General features: G+C 49.0%; 1 protein-coding gene across 1 annotated transcript in view; it reads left to right on the plus strand.

Annotated features, from left to right (window-relative positions):
• Positions 1-8,921, plus strand: part of LRP1 (LDL receptor related protein 1) — a 491,602-nt gene extending 482,681 nt beyond the window's left edge. The window contains exon 77 of the mRNA XM_015409543.1: positions 8,752-8,921. Within this exon, the coding sequence (XP_015265029.1) occupies positions 8,752-8,921 (170 nt within the window). The remainder of the gene's footprint in view (positions 1-8,751) is intronic.
• The last annotated feature ends 442 nt before the right edge of the window (positions 8,922-9,363 follow it).

The raw sequence follows: 9,363 nt of genomic DNA on the forward strand, positions 1-9,363 counted from the left end.
TACCCCGCCCTTCACTACCCGAAGGAGTCTCAGAGCGGCTTACACTCTCCTTTCCCTTCCCCTCCCCACAACAGACACCCTGTGAGGTAGGTGGGGCTGAGAGAGCTCTGACAGAAACTGCCCTTGAGAGAACAGCTCTGACAGAACGTATGACTGGCCCAAGGTCACACTAGCAGCTGCACGTGGGGGAGTGGGGGAGAAAGCCCAGTTCTCCCAGATTAGAGTCCGCGTGCTTAACCACTACACCAACCTTAAAACTACACCAAGGTCGGGGACCTCAGCTTTAGTAAATACAGGACTTTTTTTTTTCCCCTGGGGGAACTCACTGGAATAGAATTCCAGAACCTCTTCAAACAAAATCCTTTTCAAAAAAGTTTAAAAGTTCATGAGTTTTCAGTATACAGATTGAAGATTTCATTTCCGTCTTGAGAGTTCCGGCACCTCTTTAAAACAACAACAACAACAACAACCCTGAGTGAATGTAGCCATTTGGAAAACTGATGAGTCCGCAGGTTCTTGTAAGGCCAAACAGTAAGACCATTAAGAAGAGTCCTGCTGGATCAGACCAATGGGCCACCTAGTCCAGCATCCTAAGAACATAAAAGAACTGAGCTGGATCAGACCATTGGTCCATCTAGTCCAGCATCCATAAGAACATAAGAAGAGCCCGGCGGGATCAGGCCAGTGGTCAGTCTAGTCCAGCATCTTAAGAACATAAGAAGAGCCCTGCTGGATCAGACCAGAGGTCCATCTAGCCAAGCATCCTAAGAACATAAGAAGAGCCCTGCTGGATCAGACCAGTGGTCAGTCTAGTCCAGCATCCTAAGAACATAAGAAGAGCCCTGCTGGATCAGACCAATGGTCCACCTAGTCCAGCATCCTAAGAACATAAAAGAACTGAGCTGGATCAGACCAGTGGTCCATCTAGTCCAGCATCCTGTCTCACACAGCAGCCCCCCCATTCCTCTGGAAGTCCAACAACAGGCCATAGAGACTGAGGCCTTTCCCTGATGTTGCCTCTTGGCTCTGGGATTCAGCGGATCGGTGCCTCTGAATGTGGAGGTTCCCTTTAGTCACCATGGCTAGCAGCCACTGATAGACCGATCCTCCATGAATCTCTCTAATCCACTTTGTGGCCATCACTACATCCTCTGGCAGGGAATTGCACGTTTTCATCACTCCCTGTGTAAAGTGGTATTTCCTTTTGTCCATCCTGAACCTACTGCCCATCGGCTTCATTGGATGCCCACTGGATCCATGTATAAATCTAAGAAACATTCTCCAAGTGGTTGTTGTATCCATTTCTTGCAGTGCCAGGTAAAGTCAGCACTGAGGCATGGCTTAAAATGTCTTCATTTTTAAAAACTTTTCCCCAGAAAAGGGCTCTAGGCAAGCTTAGAAAAGGAATACCCAGCTGCATCCTGAGAAATGAATAAAATCAACATGAAGAACAGATACTAAGAAATAAACATTTCATCCATGATCAAAAGTATGTTGACTGGACTTAACTGAAAAAATGCTAGGGCAGGGGTGTCAAACATGTGGCTCGGGGGGCGGGTCAAGCCCCCGGAGGGCTTCTCTCAGGCCCGCAGTGGAACTGGCTGTCTCCTGCTTCTTCCAGTTCTGCTGCTGCTGCTGCATCATCGTAGGTTTGCAGCTTACAGATACACACCTGAACAGCGTACTCAAGATTGCAACAGCACAGTCATTTTGATGCAATAATTCAGGGGAAGAGGTGTCCGTTATCAGACACTGTTAAATAAACAAAATATTGCAGGAGTGCTAATGTTTTAAGCAATAAGTTAAAAAAAAACCCCTTTGTGTTTGTGTCCTTAATACAGTTGAGATCTCCCCTACCTGACATTACATTTTATGGCACACATGGCCTGGCCCAACAAGGTCTCACTTATGTCAGATCCGGCCCTCATAACAAATGAGTTCGACACCCCAGCGCTAGAGGATCAAAAGGCTTTATTCCTCTTTCTCAGAATCATCTCCTTTGGTTCTCTGCTAGGCTATTCCATAGAGCAAGTGTCGGCTTGCCAGCTCCAGGTTGGGAAAGACCTGGAGGCTTTGGGGGTGGAGCCTGAAGAGGGCGGGCTTTGGGGAGGGGAGGGACGTCAGTGGGGTACAATGCCACGGAGTCCACCTTCCAAAGTGGCTGCTTTCTCCAGGGGAACTGATCTCTGTCGCCTGGAGATCAGCTGTGATCCCAGGAGATCTCCAGCCACCGCCTGGAGGCTGGCATCCCAAAGGACTGCACAGAAAGGTCACTGCAGTGTCTCCAGGCAACTGATGCTGGACTGGGGAGGCGGAGGGAGCTGTCACTGAAGCAGGTGGAGCCAAGATGTTCCCTGAACTCCCCGACCCTAGGGCATCCAGTTCAAATAGCTATATTAATACCCAGTGCCCGGCTAATCTGCTTTTATAACTGTACCACCCTGTTCTCAAACTAGGAACACTTTGCTAATGAAAAAGTGTATGAAGTTCACAAGAACACAAGAGAAGCCACGTCGGATCAGGCCAATGGCCCGTCCAGTCCAACACTGTGGCCAAAAATACCAGGTGCCATCAGGAGGTCCAGCAGTGGGGCCAGAACTCCAGAAGCCCTCCAACTGTTACCCCCCCCAAAGCACCAAGATGGTCCATCTGGTCCAGCATCCTAAGAACATAAGAAGAGCCCTGCTGGATCAGACCAATGGTCCACCTAGTCCAGCATCCTAAGAACATAAAAGAACTGAGCTGGATCAGACCATTGGTCCATCTAGTCCAGCATCCTAAGAACATAAGAAGAGCCCTGCTGGATCAGACCAATGGTCTATCTGGTCCAGCATCCAAAGAACATAAGAGGAGCCCTGCTGGATCAGACCAGTGGTCCACCTAGTCCAGCATCCTAAGAACATAAAAGAACTGAGCTGGATCAGACCAGTGGTCCATCTAGTCCAGCATCCTGTCTCACACAGCAGCCCCCCCATTCCTCTGGAAGTCCAACAACAGGCCATAGAGACTGAGGCCTTCCCCTGATGTTGCCTCTTGGCTCTGGGATTCAGAGGATCGGTGCCTCTGAATGTGGAGGTTCCCTTTAGTCACCATGGCTAGCAGCCACTGATAGACCGATCCTCCATGAATCTCTCTAATCCACTTTGTGGCCATCACTACATCCTCTGGCAGGGAATTGCACGTTTTCATCACTCCCTGTGTAAAGTGGTATTTCCTTTTGTCCATCCTGAACCTACTGCCCATCGGCTTCATTGGATGCCCACTGGATCCATGTATAAATCTAAGAAACATTCTCCAAGTGGTTGTTGTATCCATTTCTTGCAGTGCCAGGTAAAGTCAGCACTGAGGCATGGCTTAAAATGTCTTCATTTTTAAAAACTTTCCCCCAGAAAAGGGCTCTAGGCAAGCTTAGAAAAGGAATACCCAGCTGTATCCTGAGAAATGAATAAAATCAACATGAAGAACAGATACTAAGAAATAAACATTTCATCCATGATCAAAAGTATGTTGACTGGACTTAACTGAAAAAATGCTAGGGCAGGGGTGTCAAACATGTGGCTCGGGGGGCGGGTCAAGCCCCCGGAGGGCTTCTCTCAGGCCCGCAGTGGAACTGGCTGTCTCCTGCTTCTTCCAGTTCTGCTGCTGCTGCTGCATCATCGTAGGTTTGCAGCTTACAGATACACACCTGAACAGCGTACTCAAGATTGCAACAGCACAGTCATTTTGATGCAATAATTCAGGGGAAGAGGTGTCCGTTATCAGACACTGTTAAATAAACAAAATATTGCAGGAGTGCTAATGTTTTAAGCAATAAGTTAAAAAAAAACCCCTTTGTGTTTGTGTCCTTAATACAGTTGAGATCTCCCCTACCTGACATTACATTTTATGGCACACATGGCCTGGCCCAACAAGGTCTCACTTATGTCAGATCCGGCCCTCATAACAAATGAGTTCGACACCCCAGCGCTAGAGGATCAAAAGGCTTTATTCCTCTTTCTCAAAATCATCTCCTTTGGTTCTCTGCTAGGCCTTTCCGTAGGGCAAGTGTCGGCTTGCCAGCTCCAGGTTGGGAAAGACCTGGAGGCTTTGGGGGTGGAGCCTGAAGAGGGCGGGCTTTGGGGAGGGGAGGGACGTCAGTGGGGTACAATGCCACGGAGTCCACCTTCCAAAGTGGCTGCTTTCTCCAGGGGAACTGATCTCTGTCGCCTGGAGATCAGCTGTGATCCCAGGAGATCTCCAGCCACCGCCTGGAGGCTGGCATCCCAAAGGACTGCACAGAAAGGTCACTGCAGTGTCTCCAGGCAACTGATGCTGGACTGGGGAGGCAGAAGGAGCTGTCACTGAAGCAGGTGGAGCCAAGATGTTCCCTGAACTCCCCGACCCTAGGGCATCCAGTTCAAATAGCTATATTAATACCCAGCGCCCGGCTAATCTGCTTTTATAACTGTACCACCCTGTTCTCAAACTAGGAACACTTTGCTAATGAAAAAGTGTATGAAGTTCACAAGAACACAAGAGAAGCCACGTCGGATCAGGCCAATGGCCAGTCCAACACTGTGGCCAAAAAGACCAGGTGCCATCAGGAGGTCCAGCAGTGGGGCCAGAACTCTAGAAGCCCTCCAACTGTTACCCCCCCCAAAGCACCAAGAAGACAGAGCATCACTTGCCCCAGACCGAGAGTTCCTACCTATACCTTGTGGCTAAGAGCCCCTGATGGACCTCTGCTCCATATATTTATCCAGTCTCCTCTTGAAGCTGTCTGTGCTTCTGGCTGCCACCACTTCCTGCATGTTATGTACGCAGACCGCCACCAGGGGTCTGCGGCTAAAGTATGGAGCTTAGCTCCTCTAAACAATAGGAGCCTAGGATCCTAGTTCCCCCAGCACTCTCCAATAGCAACTTTGGCGGGAAATTCAAACCCTCCAACGGGACTGTGGGTGTGTATATAGTTGGCCTTGCAGGGCTGTTTTGCAGTTCAGGTGTGAAGTACAATAAACGTGTGTAAACACACGTCGTGGTCTGAGTTTTCCATGTGGCGGACCCAGTACTTTACACTGCAGCAGTAAAGTCCAACATAACCAGGACCTCTTGGGTTTTTTTAATTCAAATCTGCCCAGAATTCTTCCCAGGGTTCAACAAGGGGTCTTAAATGGAGCCCTGAAACATCTCTCTCTCTCTTTTTTTACATATAAACACCTGTCTATAACATCCCAGTCTGGAGCACTCAGAAGTTTTGCAGATTGTTTTGAATGATCCTAAGAAAACGTACGCTGTGACTTTTTTGTTTCCAGGGATTGTTATGGCGCCCTGCCACGTATTGTCAGATCCAAGCTGTGGTCATGAGTGGCTAAGACCATGATCTGTGATCCAGGCAGACCTGAATTCTAATCTTGCTTCTGCCAAAGAGTCACCTGGTGGCCTTAGAAAAGCCGCTCTCTCCCCTACGCCCCCCCCGTCCTCCACCCAGGGTTGCCAGGTCCCCCTTGGCCTGTGGCAGGAGATTGGGGGCGTAGGGTTGCCAGATCCAGGTTGGGAAACTCTTGGAGATTTGGGGATGGAGCCTGGGGAGGACAGGGACCTCAGTGGGGCACAATGCCACAGAGTCCTCCCTCCAAAGCATCCGTTTTCTCCAGGGGAACTGATCTCTGTAGTCTGGAGATGAGCTGCAATTCTGGGGAATCCTCAGGTCCCACCTGGAGGCTGGCAACCCTACTTCCCCCTGTCCTGTGGGTATGCTGCTCTCAGAGCCAGTTTGGTGTAGTGGTTAAGTGCGCGGACTCTAATCTGGGAGAACCGGGTTTGATTCCCGACCGCTCAGCAATTTCATGGAGTGCCCACGAGTTCTTGTATTGTGAGAAAGGGAGAAAAGTACCCCTTTCTCTACCTGCTCTTTCCCATACATAATCTTCTTATGTTCTTAGGATGCTGGACTAGGTGGACCACTGGTCTGATCTAGCAGGGCTCTTCTGATGTCTTATGAAGCTGCCTTACATTGAATCAGTGATGATCTCTGTGTTATGGGGGCAGATGCAGACAAAGCAACGTTTCTAATAAATCTGCTCGGTCAGATCTCCAGTGGCCAGTCAGAAGCTCACTTTCTAAAAACACTCGGTGGGCACCAGGAAAGGTACTGGCAGGCGCCCGTGGTTTCCATGGCCACCATGTTGAGGACCCCTGGCCTAAGGAGAATCAGAATATGTCTAAACTGCATGAATTACCCGGCAGCAAGAACTGGAAAACCAAATCTTTTTGTCTCCTCTGCTTCTGCCTCATTTTACGTCATTTCATTGATTCCCCACTCCTCCACTTGCACCTGCTGGATGACCTTGGGCAAGCCATAGTTCTGGCACAGCTGTTCTTGAAAAAGAGCAGTTTCTGTCAAGAGCTCTCTCAGCCCCACCTGCCTCACAGGGTGTCTGTTGTGGGGAGGGGAAGGGAAAGGAGTGTGTAAGCCGCTCTGAGACTCCAAGTGAAGGGCAGGTTATAAATCCAATCTCCTCCTCCTCCTCCTCTTCTCCTCCTCCTCCTCCTCTCTTACAGAATTGCTGTAAGGATTATATTTGAGCATTTTTGTACACAGAAGAGGAACAGAAACGCTAAGTAGTATTGTTACAATTAAGATCACAGGAAGAGGCCCCCTGGGTGTCCCATCAATCCAAGAAGCTTATTTGGTGGGTACACAATACAGGGCCTTTTCAGTGGCAGCCCCACAATTATGGAACAACCTCCTGGATGGGGTGCACCTGTCCCCTTCACTTTCAGTTTGGTGTAGTCGTTAAGTTTGGTGTAGTGGTTAAGTGGTTTGGTGTAGTGGTTAAGTGTGCAGACTCTAAATCTGGGAGAACCAGGTTTGATTCCCCAGTCCTCCACTTGCAGCTGCTGATGTGACCTTGGGTCCGTCACAAGCTCTGGCACAGCTGTTCTTGAAAAAGAGCAGTTTCTGTCAGAGCTCTCTCAGCCCCACCTACCTCACAGGGTGTCTGTTGTGGGGAGGGGAAGGGAAAGGAGATTGTAAGCCACTCTGAGACTCCTTCGGGGAGTGATGGGCGGGGTATAAATCCAATCTCCTCCTCTTCTTCTTCTTTCAGTCTTTTGGGGCCAGCTGAAGATGGTTTCGATCAGAACTGCATTGGCTTACATTTAGTAGCAGTCCCGAGTAGTGATTTTAAAGTTTGGCTTTATGTTTTATTCTACGTTCTATCTGTGTTTGTAAGCCGCCCGCCTGGAGCTCTGTAAGGAAGAAAGACAGCTCATAAATCTTTTTTTTTTAAAGATCAATTGTAACTTACTAAGCTTTACGCAAAAGCATTTTTTATTTAGCACGGAACAAAGGATCGTTTGTTCGAAGCGAGTTGCAAAGGGTACTCGTGTTGGTCTACAGTAGAAGATCTAGATTCAAGTTCAGGAATAACGTTGAGACCAAGAAGATTTCCAGGCATTTGAGAGGCCAACAAAGGGAGCTCTGAATTTCGAAATAGTAAAAAGCCCAGTAGGACCTTTAAGGCTGTGATCTCACATACTAAATAATCCACTTTCAATGCGCTTTCCAACTGGATTTTACGGTATGAACGGGCAAAATCCGATTCCAAAGTGCATTGAGAGTGGATTGAAAGTGGAGAAAGATGTCCTTTTCTCCCTTTCTCACAATACAAGAACTCATGGGCACTCCATGAAGTTGCTGAGCGGTCGGGTTAGAATGGACAAAAGGAAGTACTTCTTCACCCAAAGAGTGATGAACACTTGGAATTCACTGCCACAGGAAGTGGTGGCGGCTACAAGCATGGACGGCTTCAAGAGGGAATTAGATAGGCATATGGAGCAGAGGTCCATCAGTGGCTATTAGCCACAAGGTATAGATAGGGACTCTCAGTCTGGGGCAAGTGATGCTCTGTCTTCTTGGTGCTGGGGGGGGGTAAACAGTGGGAGGGCTTCTAGTGTCCTGGCCCCACTGCTGGACCTCCTGATGGCACCTGGTATTTTTGGTCACTGTGTGACTCAGAGTGTTGGACTGGATGGGCCATTGGCCCGATCCAACATTGGCTTATGTTCTATAGACGGAACACTCTGGCTGGGACAAGTGATGCTTTGTATTCTAGGTGCTCGGGGGCGTGCAACAGTGGGAGGGCTTCTAGTGTCCTGGCCCCACTGATGGACCTCCTGATGGCCCCTGGTATTTCTGGCCACTGTGTGACACAGAGTGTTGGACTGGATGGGCCATTGGCCCAATCCAACATTGGCTCCTCTCTTCTGTTCTTATGATCTTATGATTATTTTGTGTGTGTGATCACAGTCTAAGACGAAGAAACTGTCTTGTAGCGTAAGCTTTCGAGAAACGCAGCTCTCTTCATCCTCTGGATCGATGTCCCAAAAATCTAGGATCCTACTGGACTCAAATCCAGCTCTCTTTGGAAACGAAGGTTTTTATATCTATAAAAGAATGCGCCAGCCACTGAACCCCCGGGAGTCCTCCTCTCGGCTCCTTTTCATCTGACAAGTCTGGGGAAGTCTGCTACAGCCAAAGCAAAGCTGCATTTCTACAGAGCCGCTAACTAGACACACAGACTCGTTAGGAACTCATTAACCCACTGAGAAATCAAGCCACTCACACTCAGAGGACCGTTTGCTAAGAGCGCATGCTGAGCTTCTGGTTATTTTCCACTCAGGGGGGTTCCTCTTGTGTGTTGATCTGCACTAGATTTTTCTTTTTGTAATTGCCCCTTTATCTGGATAACCTTTTGTATGGCTCTACAGCTGTCGCGCCCAATAAAGATAAGTCCTGCAATGCTTCTCAGAGATGTTACAAGGTGCTCGATTCTGCCCTCTCAGAGGTTATTGACAGCCGTCGAGCACAGAAGTGGCCTCGCCATCCTCCAACTGCTGCGGCAGAGTCCGATCGACCGGGTATCCACAGGACCCCTTGACCCATGTCGGCCCAAAACGAAGAGGATCTCATCCACACTTTCAACGGGATCGCCTTCACCATGAGATCGTCGCCAGAGCTTTTAAGATCGCTGGTGACGTTTGAGGCGAGGGACAACGACGTCCTCTTGGTGTCCTATCCAAAGTCTGGTAAAGCCTTGCTTAGAATTTGCGGGGATTGGTCCTGAGGTTTTGAACTCAAGCTAAGCAGAGTGGGAAATGCGGAATGCAGGAGAGAGGGGAAGGGCGGCGGGAAGGGTTGAGACCCACGCTCTAAGGCTGCCGTCCGTGGACAGTTTGCTCAGAAGCAGGCCCGTACCCAGGATTTTGTGGCTTGTTGGGCAATTTTTTTTTTTTGGTGGGGCTGAAATTCGCAGGTCTAAAAGAAAAGTCATTTACCAGTAGAAAACTGTTGCCAGGATAGATCTCCAAACTGCAAGCTGT

This window comes from Gekko japonicus, unplaced genomic scaffold, assembly GCF_001447785.1.
Source record: "Gekko japonicus isolate JY-2015 unplaced genomic scaffold, Gekko_japonicus_V1.1 scaffold1353, whole genome shotgun sequence".
NCBI lineage: Eukaryota > Metazoa > Chordata > Lepidosauria > Squamata > Gekkonidae > Gekko > Gekko japonicus.